Genomic DNA, 25,038 nt, shown 5'->3' on the forward strand with positions numbered 1-25,038 from the left:
TGTTTTATGTACGTTTTGAGGGTTTGAAAACCTATCTTTTCAAGGCTATAAATAGGTTATATGTTCAGAATTTTGTGTTACGAATTTATATACATAAGATTCAAGTTTTGTGCATATTTCAAAAGAAAAAGTTCCAGATTTTTACTAAGTGTTGAGAAAAATCATTTTCCGATTTTGCCTTTGATCTTCATTCAAAATACAATCAAGATAGGCAATTTTTCAAAGGTTCAAAACATTCCTAGCCACTGCTACATATCACAATACTATCAAGGGTTATAGGAATCAAGTTGTATCAAGATAAGTGTTCTCTCAAGTGTGAGAGGCGTAATCTCTTGGTGAAGAGATTGATTACAATTTGCATGGTCTTGCAAATTGGTCAGGTTTGCGTTTTGATTTTGTAAGTTTATTTAAAATCATAGTGGAAACCCTCAAGCGGGGTTTGCTTGGGGACTTGATGTACACATGGAAGGTGGAACCAGTATAAATCCTTGTGTTTGTTTTGTTGATTTTCTCTGATTGTCATTTCTTCTTTGCAATTTATTATCTACTTTACATAAAATTTTATAAAACACTATTCACACCCCCCCCCTCTCTAGTGTTTTTAGTGTGATTAGATCAGATCCTACAGTGTGCACCAACCCATTACTGTCAAGATCTCCTCGATCTATAAGACCTTTTGGTCAAGACAAAGATCTCATTGATCTCAGAACCTTTCGGTTCAAAACCTTTCGGTTCAAAACCTTTCGGTTTCAGGCAAGTTCCTTCGGGCATAGTTTCTACAACAGCAGTATAATAGCAGCAACAATATCAAGATCTCCTCGATTTAACGTTCATTTTTTCAGTTCTCACCAAGTGCTACCCAAGGGGCGCTATTTATAAGCCTCTAAGGCCAGCTCAAGAGTTACCCTCAATTAATGTGGTTGATACAAATCATAATGGAATTATGATTTGTAACAACAATCCATTAAATTGATGTAAATGTTGTTGTAACTGCTACATGTAGTAACTCTTGAATACGAGGCAATCAATGGATGCGTGCATTACTATGAAACACGAGGGTCACGTCTCAGCAAATCAGACAAACATCATCTGTGGGACGAACCTCGTCAAAAGGGCGAACCTCGTTGAACAAGCGAACCTCGTTAAACAGACGAACATTATCGAACGAGCGAACCTCGTCGAACGAGCGAACCTCATCAAACAGGCGAACCTCATCGAATGAGCAAACCTCATCAAACAGGAGAACGTCGTCTGATCTGGTGAATCAGACGAACCTCATCAATAAGACGAACATCATCGAACAGGTAGAAACTTGTCAACCAATTGACGAACCTTGTTTGGTTGCCAGAATGCTAGGGTCACACCCTCATGCGAATGCATAGCTCATCCACATTCTAGCCTGCGAGGCAACCTTCGTGGCAGCCAACGTGGCGCCACCTCTCCCTGATGCATCCGTGCGAAGTGCAAAGTACGTCTAACAAAGCGCCACTTAGCGTCTCAGCCCGATTTCCCTGATGCATCCGTGCGAAGTGCAAAGTACGTCTAACAAAGCGCCACTTAGCGTCTCAGCCCGATTAGCCCCGATCCCCGGCCCATGGCCCATGAGCCCACGACCCATGATCCATGACCCCCTAGAACTTATGAGGGATTAATTAAAAATAAAACACTTCTCATCTTGCCGTTGGCAATCCTTGAACAGAGGACCTTTTGAAACACTAAAACTTTAACTTTCCACTAGGCTACTAAGTTTTTATGCGAAAAGTAACTTGTTAGCTTAATATATATATTATTCATATATATATAATATATATATATATAATATACTATATATTATATATACTATATATATATATATATATATATGATATACTATATGATATAATTACTACTATATATACTATATATATATATATATATATATATATATATATTATATATTATATAATATATATATATATATATAATATATATTATATATATATACCCTATATATACTAATATACTATATCTATATATTGATATGTTATATATATTTATGTAATATATCTATATATATATATATATATACTATATATATATCCTATATATATTATATATATATATATATATATATTATATATCATATTATATATATATACTTATCAATATATATATACATATCATATAATGATATATATATCTTATTATGATATATATATTATATATATATATATATGTATATACAATATTATATGTATATATATCTATATTGATATACATATTATGGTATATTACACTACATATATATATATGATATATATATATATTATATACTATACTATATCATATATTATATATAATATAATATATATATAATATATCATTATACTATACTATATAATATATATTATATATATATATATACTTTGAAAACTCATTTTGGAAAGCAGTTTTGACCAAAAAATCCAACAATCCCCCACAAGTTTTTAAACTAGTATCGTGTAATGGTGTCGTTGTTTCAATCGTTGTGTATAAGGTAGATGTCGTAAGGACTTGAATCCCCCTTAGACCAACTGAATAAAAGATAGATGCATGGTGTCACAGAGACTTGAACTAGCATATGTCTAAAATCCAACGATCATACAAGATCAAACTCATCTGTGGTAGCTTTTACTTTGAACCACACTTGTCTTTGCCTTTGCCTTGCACATTTATGGACTTGTGCATGTCCTGGTTTCTGCTAGGGCTCTAGATATCTTTCACAAGACACCATAGGAGACGGCCAAATCTTCACCCATGCATAGATGAGTACTTTAGGCATGTTTCCTATCAAACATCCCGCATCCGAAATGCTTTGAACTCATTAAGGCTTAAGAGTCATTCTCTCTCATGATAGAATTCTAGGTGGGTCCTTTAGACGTGTTTCCTATCTAACACCTCGTATCTGAAATGCTTTGGACTCATTAAGGCATAACAGCCAACCTCTTTACATGATGGAATCATCGGTGAGTCCTTTAGGCTTGTTACCTATCCAACATCCTGCATCCTAAATGCTTTGGACTCATTAAGGCTTAACAACTATCTTCTTTACCATGATAAGATTTTACTTGTAAATCTTACTTGACTTTTGAACCAATCATCTTATAATTAGCCGCATAAGCTTTAAACTAATAACTTGATGTAAATGGTAAGTATTTGCAAGACTCACCAAACTTTGCAAATCTTACTCGACTTATGAACTAATCATCTTATCATTAGTAACGTAAGCTTTAAACTAATAACTTGATGTAAATTATAAGTATTTGTAAGACTAACAAAATTTTGAGACTCATTCCAGCAAACGTTCTTTCGACTATGTCCTTTTTCAGACCTTTAGTCAAAGAATCAACCACATACTCTAAAGACCGGACGTCAATCATAGAGATGACTCCTTAGCAAATGAGTTCTCTCAAATAACCATACTTCAGACGAATGGTGTGCTTCTTTCCATTGAACAACGAGTTCACTGCCACAACACTCGTCACCTGATTATCACAATAGATAGTAATTACGCTTTGCAATTTTGTCAATGGAAGGTTTCAGAGAATACAACTGAGCTACTCAGCTTTAATTCCTACAGCACAAAGTGCGAAGAACTCAGATTCCATAGATGACTGTGCAATCATAGTTTGCTTCTTAGATTTCCACGAGATGATAGCTCCACCCATGGTGAAGACAAAACCTCCGGTAGATCTACATTCATCTGGTTCTGAGCACTAGCTCGCATCTGAATAGCCTTCGATTACAATTGGATATCCAGTGTATAATAAACCCAGACCTATAGTTTCTTTCAAGTATCTCATCAATCTATGGACAACATCCCAATGAAGCTTTACAGGGTTACTTGTGAACCTACTAAGCATTCCTACAGCGAATGATATGTCTGGCATTGTGCATCTCATCGTGTACATAAGAATCCCAATTATCTTTGAGTACCTAAGTTGTTCTATTGGTCTTCCAGTGTTCGGTCGAAGCTTCTTGTTGTAATCATACGTCACTGACAATTCAGACAGGTCGTAGTAGTCATACTTCCTTAGCATGCTCTCGACATAATAAGATTATGATAATCCAATACCCTCTTTAGAGTATATGATTTTGATTCTGAGAATCGAGTTCGTAGTTTCAAGGTCCTTCATGCTGAATTGTGCTAATAGAAATTTCTTGGTAGATGTTACTATCTCTAAATCACTCCCGATGATGAGCATATCATCCACATAGAGGCAGATAACAACCATCTTTCCTTCAACGAGCTTAATGTATAGGCACTTATCAGACTCATTGACTTGATACTCATTGTTACGAACAGCCCCATCGAACTTCTCATGCTAGAGTTTCGGTGCCTGCTTAAGTCCATATATATACTTAATAAGTTTAAACTCTTTACCAGCTGGAGCATCAAGTCCTTCTGGTTTCTCCATGTAGATCTCTTATGTGAGGTCTCTATTGAGAAAGGCAGGTCTTCATATCTATCTGATGTATGACGAACCTTTTTATCGCCGCCCATGCGATAAGCACTCTGATAGTAGTGATCCTGTAAAGTGGTGCACAGATATCAAAGAAATATATTCCTTCTCTCTGAGAGAATCCTTTCGTCACCAGTCTTGCTTTGTACTTCTCAATAGTACCATCAGGACAAAGCTTCTTCTTAAAGATCCACTTACAACTGATAGGCCTAGCACCTTTAGGTACATCCATCAGCTCCCACGTGTGATTTTGGATCAATAAATCCATCTCATCATCTATAACTTCTTTCCACAGGAGAGCATCTTATGACTGCATTGTTTCTTGGAAAGCATGTAGGTCTTCTTCCATATTATAGGTGATGAAGTCATCTCCAAAATCTTTCTGTCTCCTGACACGCTTGGAAGGTGATCGGTAACTCCTTCATCATTGACATTTTTAGTCTCTTATGAAACTGGCTCCTCTGGTGCATCTAACGTACTAGAATTTTCTGCTATATCTTTGAGCAATAAGCATTTATCCTTGATAAACTTATCCTCAAAGAATTACACATCCCGATCTTCAATGACGGAGTTGGTTCTAAGATCCAGAAACCTGCAAGCATTGCTATCTTCAGCAAAGGCAAGAAATACACATCTGTTTGCCTTTGGTCCAAGCTTAGGCCATCTGATATCTGGAACTCAAACATATGCGAGACACCCCCACACTTTGAGATTATCTAAAGGATCTGGATATCTCAACCATAACTGATGAGGAGTACTATCAGTTTTGGAATAGGGTACTCTGTTTAGAATCCAGTTTGCCATTAGCAAAGCCTCTCCCTAATAGTAGGTAGGTAGACCAGATGTGATTAACATCGAATTCGCCATCTCGGTCAATGCTTGATTCTTCCTTTCTACAATCCTATTAGATTACGAAGAATACGGAGCCATAGTTTTAGCAATGATTCCATGCTCCTTGAAGTATGCTTTTGACTCCTTAGATCGGCACTCTCCTCCTCTGTCGCTCCTGAGTCTTTTCACCTGAAGTCCAAGTTACTTCTCCACACGAGTCTGAAACTTAATAAACTTGTTGAATGCTTCATCTTTAGATTTCAGTAGGTAGACATGGCAGAAGCGAGAATGATCATCAATGAAGGTGATGAAGTACTTCATGCCGCCTCGAGTGACAAAGCTCTTGAAATCACAAGTATTTGAGTGAATCAGGTCCAATAAGTTGGTGCTCCTTGTGACACTTGGAAAGGGCTTCCTTATCAACTTCGCTTACGCGCAGACTTCATACTTCTCAGGTTTGTTACCCTCATATTTCAGAAGTAATTCTAACTTCTCCATGGTAGACAGCTTTCTATAATTTACATAGCCTAGCCTGTTGTGCCATAATACAGAGGAGTAAGCAGAAGAGGGTACTTCATTTACAACTAAGTTGGGCACAATAGTACTAATCTTATACATGCCATCAGTATAATATGCATTGTCAAAATACATTTTCTTAAATGATAACACAGACTTTCCTCCTTAGAAATCCAACCTTATACCTACATTACACAGCAGGCTTCCAGAAACTAAGTATTTGGTAATTAAGGGAATATATTTCACATCTTTCAATATGAGAGTCTTCCCTGAAGAGAGAGTCAGCATCATAGTCCTAGTTCCAAGAACAGGAACTACAGAACGATCGGCCATTGATACGTTCTCTTTGGCAGCAACATAGGAAGAGAATAAATCTCTGTTGGAGCAGACATGACATGTAGCACCTGTATCTAACCACCAACCAGAGACGTTGTTGGGAGTTGTCACTTAGAAGAGCATAGCTATACAATTATCAACTTGATTAACTTTGTGTGATGTTCCCTTCTTTGGTGGTTTGCAGTCCTTGGCAAAATGTCCTTACTTCTCAGAGTTGAATCACTTGCTGCTCTTCTTAAAATCTTTCTTTTGAACATTTAGATTCTTCGGTTGGTTCTTCTTTTTGTTAAATGACTTCTTCTTCTTCTTGAAAGAAAAACTAGTACCCTTCTCAGAGTTAGCAACCACCATGTTAGCATACGCCTTCTGCTTAGCAAGGAGCTCATCCTTCGTGCGAGTATGAATCTCGTCCTCGATCCGAATGAACCTCTTCAAATCAAACAGACTCACTTGTCTTTTCCTTCTTCGAATGGTCGTGGAGAATGACATCCAAGATGGAGGAAGATCGTTGACAATTGCTCTAGAAATGAAGGTTTGACAAAGATTAATCTTTTCATCCTTCATCTTCATAACAAGCTTTTTGAGCTCTTTGACTTGAGGCAAAACCTCAGTGTCATCTTCAAATTTGAAGTCTAGAAACTTGTCAATGAGGTGAGACTTGGAAAGCTTCTCCTCATCCTTGTATTGCTCCTCCAGAGCATTCTAGATTTTAATTGTAGAGGGCTTGTTGGTGTAAGCATCTGCCAGATGATCAACCAGACAGTTAAGCAGACAACTCCTACAGAAATGATCATATTTAGCCCAAGAGGCTTCAGATTCAAAGTCTTCTTCAAAGTCAGGTTTCTCCTCAGAAATCACATAGTAGATTTTTAGGAGTTGTATCCCGAAAATCACTTTCCGACGCCATGCGTTAAAGTTGGATACGTCAAAATCCCCTAACTTGAGACACTCCACTCCAAGATTCCTCGTAGGATCTATTGTACATCAAAAACGTTGCTTTAAGATTGTTAAAAATTGTGGTAAAATCTGGAATAAAACAGTGAAAGATGATGTGTTGTAATTTTAAACTTTTTTAAGTTAACTGTTGTGCGTTTGTAAAACGTTGTGCTTAAAATAATATTTGGCCTACTCCGATGCAAGGATCCCAATGCCAAACTGCTTCCAGGTACAACAGTACAGTACTCTGGTGTGCACCAACCCAGTGCTGTCAAGATCTCATTGATCTATAAGACTTTTTGGTCAAGACAAAGATCTCCTCGATCTCAGAACCTTTCGGTTCAAAACCTTTCGATTTCAGGACAAGTTCTTTCGGGCACAGTTTATGCAACAGCAGCACAACAGCAGCAATAACGTCAAGATCTCCTCGATCTGATGTTCATTTTTCCAGTACTCACCAAGAGCAGCCTAAGGGGCGCTATTTGTAGGCCTCTAAGGCCAGCTCAAGAGTCACCCTAGATTAATGTGGATGTTACAAATCATAATGGTAATTATGATTGTAACAACAATCCATTAAATTGATGTAAATGCTGTTGTAACTGCTGCATGCAGTAACTCCTGGATACAAGGTAATCAATGGACGTGTTACTACGAAACACGAGGGTCACGTCTCAGCAAATCAGATGAACCTCGTCAAACGGGCGAACCTCGTCGAACGGGCGAACCTTGTCAAACAGGCGAACCTCGTCGAATGAGCGAACCTCGTTGAACAAGCGAACCTTGTCGAACAGGTGAACCTTGTCGAACAGGTGAACCTCATCGAACAGGCGAACCTCGTCGAACGAGCAAACCTCGTCAAATAGGTGAACCTCGTCGAACGAGCGTACCTCATCAAACAGGCGAATCTCGTCAAATGAGCAAAGCTCATCAAACAGGTGAACCTCGTCTGATCTGGTGAATCAGACGAACCTCGTCAATAAGTCGAACATCGTCGAAATGGTAGAACCAATTAACGAACCTCGTCAATCAATTGACGAACCTCGTCAATCAATTGACGAACCTTGTCTGATTGCGAGAACGCTAGGGTCACACCCTTGTGCGAATGTGTAGCTCATCCGCAGGCTGCTTGAGGCAACCTTCATAGTAGCCAACGTGGTGTCACCTCGCCCCGATGCATCTGTGCGAAGTACAAAATGCGACTAACAAAGCGTCACTTAGCGCCTCAGCCTGATTAGCCCCGATCCCCGGCCCATTGGACAACGGCCTACAAGCCCACGGCCCATGGCCTATGATCCACAACCACTAGAACTTATGAGTGATTAATCAAAAATAAAATATTTCTCGGCTTGTCGTTGGTAAGCCTTGAACAGAGAACTTTTTGAAACACCAAAACTTTAACTTTCCACCAGGTTACTAAGTTTTTATGAAAAGTACACTTGTAGTTAATATATATATAGTTTAAAAACTCATTTTGGAAAGCGATTTTGACCAAAAAATCCAACACTAGTTACTGTAATTGTTATTTATTTCTTTGTACCAAACTTATTTTATGGCGTATTAGAGCTGGTGTGAATTGAGAGTTTACGGCACACTCAGGGTTATTGAGGTATGATCACTAGCTAGATTGAAGAGTTTAGGTTAGAAGACAACTAGTTTGGGTGAAACAAGGGTTTCTGTCTTGTAAGCCTATTGAATCAGGTGCGCGATTCAGAGAACTTTTACAAAGTTAGAAAGCCCCTTTGTGAGAAGAAAGAGTGGATGTAAAATTAATTTATCCAAACCACTATAAGATTCTCATGTGTTCTTGCTATGATATTTTCTATATTTTGCATTATTTACTATTTTGCTTATTCTTATTTTTATTCAACTACATATTTTGTGATATCTCAAAAAATAGTAGGCAATCTTATTCACCCTCCTCTATGCTTGCATCTCATATCCAATAGTTCGGTTCAGCTTTCTCAAAATTTGTAAAAACCAACCATTTGCTCACCTCTAGTTCACACATGAATTTCCAACACAACAAGTAGTGTACATGTTTGGGAAATTAAGCCAGGTTTTTAAGAAAAATAAGCGGACATAAAGACGTAGAAAACTAAGATTAAATTTCTTTTTATTGGATGACCTTAATCACTACAAGAAGATAATTGAGCTAGTGGTTTTGCATGCGTGTCCTATAATGCACGATCTTCATCATCATGATCAATCATCGTTCATTATTAACTCTTCAAATGTTCATTCACAATATCTATAGGAGATCAACGGGGGAGTGGACGGAGGGCAGCATCCTTAACAACGAATCCCTTCTTCACGCAGTTTGAAGTGTCAACGACAGAGAAAGTGATGTCGCCGCTCTCAACGGCCTCAAAGTAACCGAGCACCATCATCACAAACTCATCCGTTGGGAATTTGGTCAGGTCTACTTTGCGTTTTTGTGTGGTTCCATCGGGAAGGTTAAGCTCTACGTTCAAAGGGCAGGAATCCCATCCTTCGTTACCGTTAGTCTTCATGCACAGTAGCACTGCCTGATACTTGAGACCCGGTGTCAGTTTCGACATCTTGAAATCTCCACGGATCTCCACATGCGTCGTCCCCATCAGTTTCGGTGCCTCCATCCCCAATCTACCGATGCTGTACGATTTATCATGCATGAAAATTAAATTAATTGATACCATCTAAATTATAATGAATAACATATGTATGTATACATGCATATATATGAATTCAGAAACATATACTTGCCTTCCCAAGACCAGGGAGTGCCAGACCCAGGATTTACCGTCATCAACATTAGTAATGTCGAGCTGTCTCGGGTATTTAAGCAGGCCCCTATCGCCGTTCCTCTCCTCCATCCATGTGTTCTGCGCGTACGGTTCATAATTTGAGAAGATATATAATTCTCTTCAGCAAATGAAGGATTCATACGTAGATAAGTAGCAAAATAATATATATATATATATATACTTGCCTCAGTGTACACCTTTGGTAGCTCTTTGGCGACCGCAGCCATCTCTTGATATTAAGTGTTTGAAGGGTAATTAACTTCTTCCTTCAGAGGATATGATAATATGATGAATTGCTTGGGGGTGTGTATAATGTATTTATAGATTTCAAGAGCTCCGCCTACGCACTACTCACCGCTTGGGAAACAGGCCACCCGGTTGGAATCAACGGTGCTCCACCTAGATCTGGAAACTTCTTCCAAACCATGATTTGTGAAATTCAAAATTGAAGGGGTCGAGTCAAAAATATTCTTGTTTATTCATGAGGAGGAACAAATTTTTTTTCCCTTTTTCATTTCCTCTTTTTTTAATGCTATCACGATGAGGAAGTTTGAAAACACATAAATTAGGAGTAAAAAAAAGAAGGTTTTTATTATTGTTTAAAGTGTGTGTCAATTTCGACTTGGTAGTTGGTGGGCAAGTTGCTAGGTGAAGTCGTGAAATTAGTAGTATATGCTAAGCCTTTTGTACTCCGTGGCCGGCCCTTTGTTTCGTAAGCTTGACCCTTCCTCTTAATTTAAACAGAGAATACCAACCAAGGCAAGCAAAATGGACAAATCGCTCTGTACTCTCTAACATGATATTCATTTTTTTTTTACTTCTATATTCCAAAAGGATAACGATAGTCCAAGAACGCTGTCGACCCGGTGGCTTATCCTTAGCTTTTGAACTCAGACCTTTTCAAAGTAATAAAATTTTAAGTACTACTTAAGAATAGTGAAGAGATCATTGCTATTTTATAATCGTTAACTTTTTTAATGGATGGTTAGCTTGACTTTGTGTGTAATTTAGGAAATAAGTGCAAATCATAGGGGGTATAATGAATACAGTGATCTCTCCAGCTCGTACACTTTTCGTAGTGAAAAGGATCCAAATTCATATATTATCCTCGTGGATGCACCATTTATTTAGGGAAATCAAACACAACGTCTCTTTATTTGAAATTGGTTGCTAATAACTAATTTATTGTAAGTTATTATGGTGCAGGGTGGGAGATGAATCACGAAGTCCAATATGATGTGTTCTATGAATCTTCGAAGAATATATAGTCTTCAAATCAATAAAAAAAATTTTGAATCCACAAAAAGTAGCAACGACTCTAGTATTTAAAATCCTCTGTTTAAATAGAAAACATATATAGTATGTATACTACAAATAAGACCGGGATTATTGAAAGTAGAAAGTAAAAAAACTTACCTAAAGACTTGCTGTGATTGAGGGCTTATCGGTCAGTTTTGATATCAATTTGATTCATTTCCTAATAAAAAAATGACTCTAATGTTAATGCTAACAACAACCAAAAGTTAACACAAATTTTGATATCTCTCAATGGAAAGGGAATTTCGTGAATTGGGAGTGTTGCAAACAGACGTTAGGTAGGTTTGGTTGGCTCCATTCCATATTATACGATTTTTATATATTATTTGTCTCAAAAAAGATTCTCAGTTTAATTACCTTCATATACATTATAGAAGTTAACTTATCGCATGTTATTCGTCAGATTGGCCTTATCCTATATATGCAAAGAGAGAAAGAAAAGTCAAACATAGATATTTTAATTGGTCTGAACGCTGAAAGACAACAACTCTGGACGACTAATTTCAAGTGGAGGCCAAGCAATTAAATTAACTCCTCCATGGATTTGTTGTTAGGATATGTGAAGTCTAACTATCAGACTCCTTCTTTACTTCAGATTGAAGAAGAAACAGGAGAAACAGGATCGACGACGACGAAGTTCAAGCAAAACGACGAAGTATGTATTTTGACTGGATCGCGGTCGACCGCGCATGGCGCGGCGGTCGACCGCAAACATGCACAGGCAGACACTTTGGCCAGGAGCTCGTCGCGGTCGACCGCGCATGGCGCGGCGGTCCCATATTTCCAAGTCATTGTCGCAGGTCGACCCGCCGAAGTGGCGCCGGGCGGTCGACCACCAAAAGTCCAGAGACTTTTTCTGGATTCTTCGAGCAGCGGTCGACCGCGCGTGGCGCGGCGGTCGACCGCGAATCGGGTTTTGGCCCAGTTTGGTTTTTTGATCCGTTTTCTATTCCTGTTTGTAATACCCTTATATCTATAAAAGGGTTGATTAGGGCATGATGTAATTAAGATAAAAAATAGTGAAATTTTCTCCTGCGGCGGCCGTGGACGTAGTTTCTCACATTGAGAAGCGAACCACGTAAATCTTGTATGTTTGTGATTGTGATTATTTTCTCTCTCTCTCCTAAATCTCTATTTCCAAATCGCATCAGGGGGGTTGTGCATCCCCAACAAGTGGTATCAGAGCGACCAGGTTCGGCACGGGCGATTTCAGGTCAGAGACATGGGATCTGAGAAGGAAACATCCAAGATTGAGAAGTTTGATGGAACAAACTTCGGGTTCTGGAAGATGCAGATGGAAGATTACCTCTATCAGAAGGATTTATACCTACCATTAGGAGAGAAGCCAGGCTATTGGATCGAAAGGCCCTTGGAGCAATCATGTTGATCTTGTCTAAATCAGTAGCATTCAACATCAAGAATCAGAATACGACGGCGGATCGCATGGCGGCGTTGTCCAGTATGTATGAGCAGCCCTCTGTGGCGAATAAGGTACATCTCATTAAAAAGTTGTTTAATTTGAGATGTCCGAGAGCTAGAAATTCAAGGAACACCTGAACGAGTTCAATGAGATCACGGATCAATTAAACTCGGTCAATATTCAATTTGATGATGAAATCCAAGCCCTCTTGATACTTGGTCAATTACCCGACAGTTGGAAGGGTACCGTTATTTCAATTAGCGGATCATGTGGCAAATCAAAACTGAAGTTTTCAAAGGTGGTGGACATGATTATGACTGAGGAGATTAGAAGACAAGAGGAAGGAATTTCTAATTCAGGGTCGGCGTTGAATTTTGAGAGCAGAGGTAGAAACAGAATAAGAAATAGAGGGAATAGCCGAGGAAGACCTAATTCGAGGAACGGAAGGTCAAAGTACAGAAATCGCAAGAGCAAGAAGGAGATTGACTGCTGGAACTGTGGCAAGTTTGGCCACTATGAGAATCAGTGCCGAGAACCCAAGAAGGACAAGGAGAACAAGACTGAAGCGAACGTGGCCTTAGGAGAATCAGATGATGCCCTAATCTGCTCGTTGGAGAGCAAGAGTGAGTCGTGGGTGCTAGATTCAGGAGCTTCGTTTCATGCTACCTCAAATAGAGATTTATTTGAGAACTATGTTTCAGGAAACCTAGGAAAAGTCTATCTTGGTGATGATCAGTCCTGTGATATTATTGGCATAGGAGTCGTGCAGATCAAACTCAAAGGGTCTACATGGAAGCTGAGTGATGTGAGACATGTTCCTAGTTTGAGGAAGAATCTAATTTCCATAGGACAATTGGCAAAAGAGGGATATGTATCAACCTTCGCATGTGATACGTGAAAGGTTACAAAGGGGTCCATGGTTGTTGCCCGTGGTACGAAAACTGGGTCCCTCTACATGACGATAGATGCACGTGGTTCCATTGTAGTGGCTGAAAGTAAAGAAGACCCAAATTTGTGGCACCAGAGGCTTGGTCATATGAGTAGCAAAGGCCTGAAGGTTATGCAGTCGAGTGGGAAGTTACCAGGTTTGAGGTTGACTGACATTGACTTATGTGAAAGCTGTATTCTTGGGAAACAAAAGAGAATAAGGTTCAAAAGGGTTGGCAGAACTCCTAAAGAAGAGAAGCTTGAGCTAGTTCACACAGATGTGTGGAGTCCAGCATCGGTACAATCCATTGGTGGAAGGTTATATTTTGTGACCTTCATAGATGATCACTCGAGGAAGACTTGGATCTATTTCTTGAAACACAAATCAGAAGTGTTTGAAGTCTTCAAGAGGTAGAAGGCTATGGTAGAGAACGAAACTAGTTTGAAGATCAAGAAGCTTCGATCAGACAATGGAGGCGAGTATGAAGATTCAGAGTTCAAGAGGTTCTGTTATGACAGTGGCATCAAATTGGAGAGGACAGTGCCAGGTACTCCACAGCAAATGGCATAGCAGAACGGATGAACAGAACGTTGACTGAGAGAGCCAGAAGCATGCGTTTACAAGCAGGACTTCCAATGCAATTCTAGGCAGAAGTAGTCAACTCAGTTGCCTACTTGATCAACCGAGGACCATCAGTGCCTTTAGAGCACAAATTACCTGAAGAAGTATGGAGTGGAAAGCAGGTAAACCTTTCTCACCTGAGAGTATTTGGATGTGTTTTATATGTTCATCTGAGTGATCATGCAAGAAACAAACTTGATCCTAAATCATTGAAATGTTTCTTTATTGGCTATGGCAGTGATGAGTTTGGCTACAAGTTCTGGGATGAGCAGAACAAGAAAATCATCAGAAGCAGGGATGCGGTCTTTAATGAAACAGTTCTCTACAAAGATCGTGATGTCGTTCAGCCCACTAGTTCGGTGCAGTCTGAGCCCACATACTTCGAGTCAGATGATGTCTCAGATGGAGGCAATCCCGAAGCCAGTTCTGATGAAGAAGAAGCAGAAGAAGAGTTGATGGATGAGACTACCTCAGAGGGGGTGAATGAAGATGGAGAGCTTGTTTCGCCCACTAGAGAGTTGAGGCGGTCAGCAAGAGTCCCCAAGCCTAATCCGAAGTATCCATCTCTATAGCCCAGAGCTTATTTGAACTACCTACTACTGAGTGACGGTAGAGAGCCAGAAAATTATGATGAGGCACTTCTAGTGGATGATGCGAGCAAGTGGGAGCTTGCTATGAAAGATGAAATAAAATCCTTGAACACCAACAAAACATGGGAACTTACGAAGCTACCAGCGGGGAAGAAGGCCTTGAGCAACAAATGGGTGTACAGAATCAAGGAGGAACATGATGGTTCTAAGAGATACAATGCTAGATTGGTGGTTAAAGGATTTTAGTAGAGAGAAGGAGTTGATTACACAGAGATCTTCTCTCATGTAGTCAAACTGACTACAATCAGAACAGTCCTGAGTATTATTACAGCTGAAGATCTATATCTCGAGCAGTTAGATGTAAAGACAGCTTTCCTCCACGGTGACCTAGAGGAAGAGATATATATGCAGCAGCCAGAGGGGTTTACTCAGAAGGGCAAAGAGAAGATGGTGTGCAGATTGAAGAAGAGCTTGTATGGCCTGAAACAAGCTCCAAGGCAATGGTACAAAAAGTTCGATGGCTTGTATGGCCTGAAACAAGCTCCAAGGCAATGGTACAAAAAGTTCGATGGATTCATGCACAGGAACAGGTACTCCAGGTGCAATGCTGATCATTGTTGCTTCATCAAGGACTTTGATAACAGTTATATAATCCTACTTTTATATATCGACGACATGTTAGTAGCCGGTTCAGACATGAGAGAGATCAAGAAGCTAAAGAAGCAGTTGTCGAGTGAGTTCGACATGAAGAATTTAGGCGCAGCGAAGCAAATATTAGGGATGAAGATCAGTAGAGACAAGCTCTTGGGTACACTACGGCTATCTCAGGCCGAGTACATTAGGTGGGTGCTTGAGAGATTCGGAATGAGTGGTGCTAAGGCCGTTAGCACATCGTTATCTAGTCATTTCAAATTGACTAAGGTGCAGTGCCCTGAGACTGATGAAGAGAAAGACTACATGGCTAAGGTTCCATATGCCTCAGCCATTGGAAGCCTCATATACGCCATGGTATGCACGAAACCTGACATTGCCCATGTAGTGGGAGCTGTGAGCAAATTCATGTCAGATCCAGGAGAGCAGCACTGGGAAGCAGTAAAGTGGATTCTGAGATACCTACGAGGTAAAATAGAAGATTGCTTATGCTTCAAGAGAGGCAAGTTAGTTCTGCAGGGTTTTGTTGATGCAGACTATGCTGGTGAGATAGACCAGAGAAGGAGCACTACAGGCTATGTGTTCACTTTGGGCTCTACAGCTATTAGTTGGGTTTCTCAGTTGTAGAAGATCGTTGCTTTATCAACGACAGAGGCTGAATATGTTGCTGTGACAGAGGCAAGCAAGGAGATGATATGGTTGCACAGTTTCTTGGAGGAGTTGGGACAGAAAAGTGAGAAGAGTGTTTTACACTATGATAGCCAGAGCGCAATTCATTTGGCGAAGAACCCAGCTTTTCATGCAAGGACCAAACACATACAGGTCCGTTACCACTTCATAAGATCAGCTTTGGACGAGGACATGTTGGAACTTGTGAAGATTCAAGGAAGCAAGAACCCGGCCGATATGCTTACTAAGGTTGTCACCACGGAGAAACTGAAGTTGTGTTCAACTTTAGTTGGCCTCAGTACTTGATGATATGGAGGTCGTCGCTGCAGAGAGAGGTGATAGAGATTGATAGTTAGTCTCTAAGTGGGAGATTATTAGGATATGTGAAGCCTAACTATCAGACTCGCTCTTTACTTCAGATTGAAGAAGAAACAGGAGAAACATGATCGACGACGACGAAGTTCAAGAAAAACGACGAAGTATGTATTTTGACTGGATCGCGGTCGACCGCGCATGGCGCGGCGGTCGACCGCAAACGTGCACAGGCAGATACTTTGGCCAGGAGCTCGTCGCGGTCGACCATGCCGTCAAAAATCCCGAGAGCAACCCAGATTACAGTCATCGTCGCGGTCGACCGCGAGTGGCGCAGCGGTCGACCGCTAAAAGTCCAGAGATTTTTAGCAGCTGCACTGTCGATCGCGCGTGGCGTGGCGGTCGACCGTGAGTCGGGTTTTGGCCTAGTTTGGTTTTTTGATCCGTTTCTTATTCCTGTTTGTAATACCCTTATATCTATAAAAGGGTTGATTAGGGCATGATGTAATTAAGACAAAAAATAATGAAATTTTCTCCTACGGCGGCCGTGGACGTAGTTTCTCACATTGAGAAGCGAACCACGTAAATCTTGTGTGTTTGTGATTGTGATTATTTTCTCTCTCTCTCCCAAATCTCTATTTCCAAATCGCATCAAGGGGGTTGTGCATCCCCAACATTTGTCAAAGCGGCATGCACCCATGTTGTTTTCCAAGGAAGTTTCTAAACCAGACATACTATAATTAATATAAGACCAATAATTTTTCGAACATTATCACCTACCATTAGTCAGAAGAACAAGCATGGCTATGCAAAAAATACCCATACCCCAACTTTTGATAATTATATTGAACATGTTCTCACATTTCTGACCAATAATAGTATATTAGTGCGAAAAAAGTTGACTATCTGGTACAAAAATAAATATACATTTTAAATTATAATAAAAAATAAAATATATTAGCATATTTTTTGATAATTACATTGAACATGTTCTCACATTTTTTGACTAATAATAGCATATTAGTGCGAAAAAAGTTGACTATTTGGTACAAAAATAAATATACATTTTAAAAGTTTATTATTAATATTATATTATATTATTTTATTGTAATTTAAAATGTATATTTATTTTTGTACCAGATAGTCAACTTTTTTCGCACTAATATGCTATTATTGGTCAAAATGTGAGAATTACCCATACCCTATTTTTTGATAATTATATTGAGCATGTTCTCACATTTTTGACCAATAATAGCATATTAGTGTGAAAAAAGTTGACTATCTGGTACAAAAATAAATATACATTTTAAAAGTTTATTATTAATATTATATTTTATTTTTTATTATAATTTAAAATGTATATTTATTTTTGTACCAGATAGTCAACTTTTTCGTACTAATATGTTATTATTGGTCAAAAATGTGAGAACGTGTTCAATATAATTATCAAAAAATGGGGTATGGGTATTTTTTTAGTTAGCAACCAAGAGCCACAGTCTCATCTGACATCTCGTTGAGCAACATATCCTATATGTTGTGCGCGGAAGCTACCAATCGTTGTGCTTCGAGGAGCCAAAACAAACGTCGAGAGAGAAAGCAAAACAATGCAAAATAACGGCACAAACACAAACAACCAATTTTTACGTGGTTCGGCAATTTGCCTACGTCCATGGGGAAAGAAGGGGATGGGTTTTCACTAATAGAGAAGGAGAGTACAAACTGAGATTACAAATCACTCAAAACAAATTAACTAATTTCACCAACAAAGCTCCCAATCTCTCAAACAATAACCCTAACCAATAGCTCAGAAAGATCTCTCTTTTCTATGCTCCAATAACCCAAAAACAATTCCCTTGACTTCTCCCCAAGGAAACCCTAAAATGTGTTTGTATTTATACCAAACACAAACCAAATCAGAACAGGAAACCTTAATCAGGTTCAAACCCGACTGGTGGTCGACCGCCAAAATCGTCGCGATCGACCGGACAGAACGACAAAAACCAAAAAATGCATTATAGGGTCCGCGGTCGACCGCACTTGACGCCGCGGTTGACCGGCACGAAAACCGAAAACACTCTGTAGTCGTGCACGTTTGCGGTCGACCGCGCCAAAGTTCGCGGTAGACCGGCAAGCATCCAAATGCCTGTCTGCGTCAAATTTCCTGATCTTCTCTAATGTTTTTGCCATTTCTACAATTATCCACCTCGGTGAAATTTTTCCAAAACCGAGCCGACACTAACCAAACCAAATGTCCCACTTGTTGCGTCCAGTACGAAGTGAAACAAATTCACGACAACAGACTCAATCCACAATAAGTCGAGAACCCAAACGAGAATGCGAACAAACTCTAAATGTCAGTATTAACTCACCAAACTGACTGCATCATAAATGACTGTCTACGTATCCTCTTGCCCAAAGAATCAAATCTTCACGTAGTTCACCCAAATGGCCTTCAAAGGCCATCAATCTAATAGAAGAGTTCACAACTCTTCACCAACAAACCTGTGGCTGATAGCTCTCCCAATGGCCCCAAAGTGAAACAAACCAAACACCTTCACCTGAGGTGAACCAACGGCCATATCCAAATCCAAACTATGTCCACGAGCTGCACTCGAATCAACCAACTCATCATCTGCATCCAAAATAACATGATCCCCAAACTGTGTCACCTCAGCTAGAATTCCAAACGCTGCAGTATGATCTGGAGTATATGGAGTGATCTCCATCCAATATGGAGTAGCATCACCCTCTACCCCCTACGATATCCTAACGATCTGATCAACACTTTTCACATTCTGAAAGTCAAATATGACATACCTTCTCAGAACAAAATCAGAGTCCCTCACTTGATAACCAAACGAGCCTATGAATCCCAAACGGGCACTCGGATCAAATCTCACATCCTCGATGTGACCATATACTGCGCGACCAAACATCAGAAACAACCCAATATCTGAAGCAGCTCCACCAGATCCAAAATCTCTAAACGTAGCAGTCGACAACCTATAGCTAAGATGACCCAAATATGTCGAAGTTCGAAAACCAAAACCAATGCTCGACATCAAACGTCGATCTTCCTCCAGTAAGGAACGACTCATCAAAACTATCATCTTATCTCATCACCCCAATGTTTCCTCTCCAATGAAGTGTTTCAAACTGCCATGAGCTCGGTACAAATATAGAGAAGAAATTCTACCAAAATCAGAATAATGTGTTACCTTTCTGCCAATACACTTCTTACATCTGTTGTTGACTATTAGGACTTCATACCAACGGGACTTGGTTGCAACCCACAAATGCCTAGAATAGTCCCCAACATAGAAAACCAAATACCGATTACCTCCCAATGATGTCTCCTTGGAAGGCTTCCAAATGCCTGAATGAACACCACCTAGAAGACCCCTCGCTCAATGAATAGAATTGTCAAACCTCACCTCAATCTCCTTGCTCTTACCAATGTGCTCACAGGACTTCAATCTGCAGGTCAAAACACCTCTCCATAAACCAAAATTGTCCGTGTCATTAAACTTCTCCATATCTATCTTCATAGAGTGAATACTCAAACTTTGAACAGTCTTTACGCCAGAAGTATCCTCCGCAACTCCTTCTTTTTTGGCAATCTTTCTCAAAGCACCAACAAACCAATGCGAAAAAAACGAAGAATAGATCCAAACTGAAAAGAGAGATTTTTACCTCCAACTGAAACCCTAATAAGGGGCCTCCAAAAGATCTCACCCCTACATGACGGTAGACAAGATCCACAATAGTAAAAATCTCATCTTTATCACCAACTGAAGCCCTAGACAAATTTCGAAAGTGATCTACTCCTCCAACTAGCCCAAGCGTAGCCCAAGCTCTGATGTCACTTGTTGTGCTCTGATACCACTTGTTGTGTGTGGAAGCCACCAATCATTATGCTTCGAGGAACCAAAACAAACACCGAGAAAGAAAGCCAAACAATGCAAAATAACAGTACAAACGTAAACAACCAATTTTTACGTGGTTCGGCAATTTGCCTACGTCCACGGGGCAAGAAGGGGATGGGGTTTCACTATTAGAGAAGGAGAGTACAAACTGAAATGACAAATCACTCAAAAAACCAACTAATCTCACCAACAAAGCTCTCAATCTCTCAAACAATAATCCTAATCAATAGCTCAGAAATATCTCTCTTTTCTGTGCTCCAATAACCCCAAAACAATACCCTTGACTTCTCCCCAAGGAAACCCTAAAACGTGTTTGTATTTTATACCAAAAACAAACAAAATCAGAACAGGAAACCGCAATCAGGCCCAAACCCGACTGGCGGTCGACCATCGAAATCGTCGCGGTCGACCGGACAAAACGGCAGAAACAAAAAAATGCATTAAAGGGTCCGCGATCGACCGCACTTGACGCCGCGGTCGACCGGCCAGAAAACCGAAAAATACCCTGTAGTCGTGCACATTTGTGGTCGATCGCGCCAAAGCTCGTGGTCAACCGACAAGCACCCAAATGCTTGTCTGCATCAAATTTTCTGATCTTCTTCAATGTTTTCGCCGTTTCTACAGCAAAGTAGAGCTCTTAACACAAGTCCTCAACTACATACGTAAAAAAATTAAAATTTTGATTGTGAAAAGTACCAAGTAACTACTTTATTTTTCTATTACTTTGAAAATCATGTGCAAACTAGCTGGTATATGTCAACGTCAGCATGACAGAGCAGCCTTAAGAATTAAAAAAAAGAGGTGGGTATATAGAAATTAGATTAAGGCATATAAAGCCGGCTGTATATATTTCTTTACTTTGAAAAGTACTCGAAAACTATTGTTACGAATAACATTCTATATTTCTTAATGATCTTGGTAGTTGGATTGGAACCTATAAATAGCAGCGTAGTATGAAATTTGAAGGGCAGAAGTAAGATAAGTATATATATATATATATATTAAAAGAGCATTCCGAGCCCCATCTTTATTGAAGAAGATAAATATTAATTACGAAGAGAGTAATTAAGATGGACGGGCAACCAGAGCTGTACGCAGAGGTAATAATAACCTTATTATATATTAATTGTTGTGTGTGAAAGTAAAGAACATAAGTCCGGGTTTTGATTCCCCCACTCTTAATTAATTATTCGCTTGTTTAGAACTCATGGAGGGAGGAGATGACAGGAGAAAAGGGCATTCTTATTTATCCAAGGGAGCTCGAAGTTGTCGGAGGTGACGATGATAGTTGTTGGCTCTGGCACTCCCTCATTCTTGAAAGGTAACAATTAATAACTTCCTCATCGATCTCTTTTAATTAAATCTCTATGTATGCATGTATATAGAATAAATTGATATATGCTTGCTTGAAATTTCATTCATATGTATGCATGAATTAACGCAGCCAAGGGCAACTGGGAGTCGAAGTGCCGAAACTTATGGGAACAAAACACGTGGAGGTCCATGGGAGGTGGAAAATATCAGACCTCACCCCTGGCCTCAAATATCAAGTGCTCTATATGATAATGGTGGAGGATCCTCTTGAGGGTTGGGAGAGCTGCCCGTTGAAGCTCAGGGTTACTCTGCCTGATGGGAGTAGCCAAACACAGCAAGTAGACCTGTGCAAGTTGCCCAAAGGCCAGCTCATCATGACCGTCGCCGGTTTCTTCGACTCCGTCGGCGATGGCGAGGTTATCTTCTCTGTGATTGAGACTTCCGACGTCGTCAAGAAGGGGCTCGTCATCAAGGATGCCGTCATTCGTCCACTTCCACCAATGTCACTGCTGCTGATGAACCAAAAATGAACATTCTTCCATTTTGAGGACTGTGCATGCACATGAATAATAATTTGTATTAGTCAATAAATCGGAACATCTTGTTGTTTATTTCTTTTCTTGTGCTTTTATTTTAATGCCTGATAATATGATTCTTCGATCGATGGATGAATATATATGGAATGTTTAGTGTCTTGGGTTTTTTTTTCATGATTCCCCTTTCGTTTAACGTTATATATATGTCTAATAATCCTAGTCAAATTCCACTGACTGTAAATTTAAATTGGATTTTAAATTAAAGAAAATGATAAAGTTGCCTCATCTTAAGTTTCAACCCATAAAGGGCCCTTCTAGGTGGCACATATTGGATTACAAATTATAATCCTCATTCATTCATCACAACATTATTTCAGACATCTTAAGTTTCTCTCTTTGTTGCAATTAATTATGCACGCCATCTAACACACATTCCCAAACTTTATAATGTACAAATCAAATTACTGTACATGAATTTAGTATTCACAAAGCAGAGAGAAGATTTTGTTGCTTATGTGAAAAAAACTATATTACACGTCATGAAGGTGTAGAAACTAGACCTTCTGAAATTCAGAATGTAGTACTTAGCAATATATATCACTTTTGCACTTGATTTATTCTTAATTATGAGGTACGTCCGAATCCATCCTTTTCATATATAAGCAACGTCATAATCTATGTGTGTGTTCATCTCCTCAGATTCTATTTCATATCAGGAATATGCATAATAGTGTCTATTTATTACTTGAGAGTCAATATATGAGTGTAGTTTTACTTTGGAGAGTGATTAAGTTGTCAAACGTAAATTTAAAATGTTGACATTACAAGTTTACAACCAAGCTAGGCGCTAAACTTTTTGATTAATTAGAAGTACTCCTTTCCTCTACTTGAGGCTCGTATTATTTCCAGTTCTAGCGCATCTTTATTCTTATACTCTCCATGTATATACTGGTGTTCTCATGCCAATGCGTCTCCAGACCATAGCATTGGTAGCTAGGGGCTTAGTAGCAGAGAAAATACGTTGCGATAAATTAACGCATTTTCATCCGCAGCCACGTTCAAAAGGGAGCGGGTCTACTACTTAATCCTTTTGAAATGTAAAAGCGAATTTTTTTTTTTTAATGCGATGCAAGAGACCGAGCAACTTGTCCATCGAGTTTTTTTCTGTTTAAAGAAACGAAATAATTATGAATTAAAGTAGGAACTAATCATGGAGTTTGAAAATGTTGGAAATATGATATACAATGTGGTGGAATATGCACATCATATCTATTAATACTAAATTTATTAATCGAAATTTACAAGAACACCTGAAATGCTTTCCGAATTTCTTTAATAATCTACCCTAAAATCAATCTAAACTAGCTTCCTCAAAAGAAAAAACCTTCAATTGAAATCTACCTACCACCAAAAAGGAGCAATACTGAGAGATAAGTTCTCAAATTTCAATTTCTCTTCTGTTATCCTCTTATTTTTTCAATAACGCTACATGTGAACCCTATATATAGGATTAAACTTGCCTTATGGATTTTAAGTTTAAACAATTCTTAATTGTTCAAAACTCTTTTCCAAATCAATTAAAGACAGAATCTTCTTTTTACAATAATTAAAGATAGAATACCCTTTTCATAGCAATTAAAGATAGAAATAGAATTGTATTGCATGTATGTCTCTTCTAATAACATTAGCGAGACCAATTGGATCCCATATCGAAAACCAATTAATAATTTTAATTTAATAATCAAATTCCTATCTGACCAACTGTTCGTAAAAGATCTTCCATAATATGGGATTAATTATTTTTAATTAACATCATACATTCAGTCTCATCTAGTATCATTTATTTTAGGTAATTCTTTTTTAGTAGGACAATTCGATCACTCATTTGCTCATAACTAAATTGCAATTCCCATGAACATAAAAATTATTTTGAACATTAAAATATTTTATTTTTATAAGAAAATAAAATTTTGAAAAATATTTTTCAAAACCACTTGCAGACAGGAATTTAGTAACTTCATGGTGTTGCATAATACATTAACTCATCATAATCAGTCTACTGGATCATATCTAGATATCCATCATTTTCCTAAATGAAAGTTAGCAATCAAACGTATCTGGTTGTACAGAGCTTGCTAAATAAGATTCAACATCACATCAAAGTATATTAGTTTATCAAATCGAAAAAGACAATATCATCAAGTCAAAGGGACCATATACAATCTGAATTCTCCATCTCCTAGGTGACTTGTCCTAGAAAATTTAAATACAATTTAGTGCTACACACATCATAATATGTGCGTATGACATACACCCGGAGAATCGCCGTTCCAAATGGTTGAGACTCATCACCATATCTCACATGTCGGTGTCATACATAATAATCTGTTATAACTAAGTTATCCTCTACTAATTATATGTAAATTACAAGTTTAAGAAATCTCTAAGTTAAATCACATCTCCAAGCAAGTGACTATCACAATGCATAATCTAACAAAATAATTTCTAAGAATATTATAACAAGTATAGAAATGATACCCAAATTATATGTATAATAATTAAATCTATTAGTATTACAAGAATATTATATAATTTGTATTAGATGTTCAATGGCATATTATTACTACTCTAGCAAAAAAGACTTGAGATGTTAATGAGCTGTTTTGTTCATTAAAAAGTTAAGGAAACCAAGAAAAAAACCCTGACGCCAAAGTTAAACTAAAATAATATCATTTTTCCTTATTTTTTGGTGTTTTGGTTTGTCAAAAAGAAAAAGGTAAATGTGGAAGAAATAGTGTTCCACGCCACAGAAAACAGAAAATTGATTCCCACTCTCAAAACTCCGATTTTGGCGAAAAAACACATTAAAAG

General features: G+C 38.6%; 2 protein-coding genes across 2 annotated transcripts; one reads left to right on the plus strand and one right to left on the minus strand.

Moving 5' to 3' along the window:
• LOC109835904 (protein PHLOEM PROTEIN 2-LIKE A1-like) lies at positions 9,144-10,328 on the minus strand. The gene is made up of 3 exons (XM_020403879.1): positions 10,069-10,328; positions 9,843-9,961; positions 9,144-9,731 (listed from the first exon to the last, which is right to left on the minus strand). Exons 1-3 carry the CDS (start codon positions 10,108-10,110, stop codon positions 9,359-9,361), a joined length of 534 nt encoding a protein of 177 aa, XP_020259468.1. The 5' UTR covers positions 10,111-10,328; the 3' UTR covers positions 9,144-9,358.
• On the plus strand, positions 21,295-22,322 carry LOC109835905 (protein PHLOEM PROTEIN 2-LIKE A1-like). The gene is made up of 3 exons (XM_020403880.1): positions 21,295-21,417; positions 21,520-21,638; positions 21,762-22,322. Exons 1-3 carry the CDS (start codon positions 21,388-21,390, stop codon positions 22,159-22,161), a joined length of 549 nt encoding a protein of 182 aa, XP_020259469.1. The 5' UTR covers positions 21,295-21,387; the 3' UTR covers positions 22,162-22,322.

Source organism: Asparagus officinalis, chromosome 4 (assembly GCF_001876935.1).
Source record: "Asparagus officinalis chromosome 4, Aspof.V1, whole genome shotgun sequence".
Lineage (NCBI taxonomy): Eukaryota > Viridiplantae > Streptophyta > Magnoliopsida > Asparagales > Asparagaceae > Asparagus > Asparagus officinalis.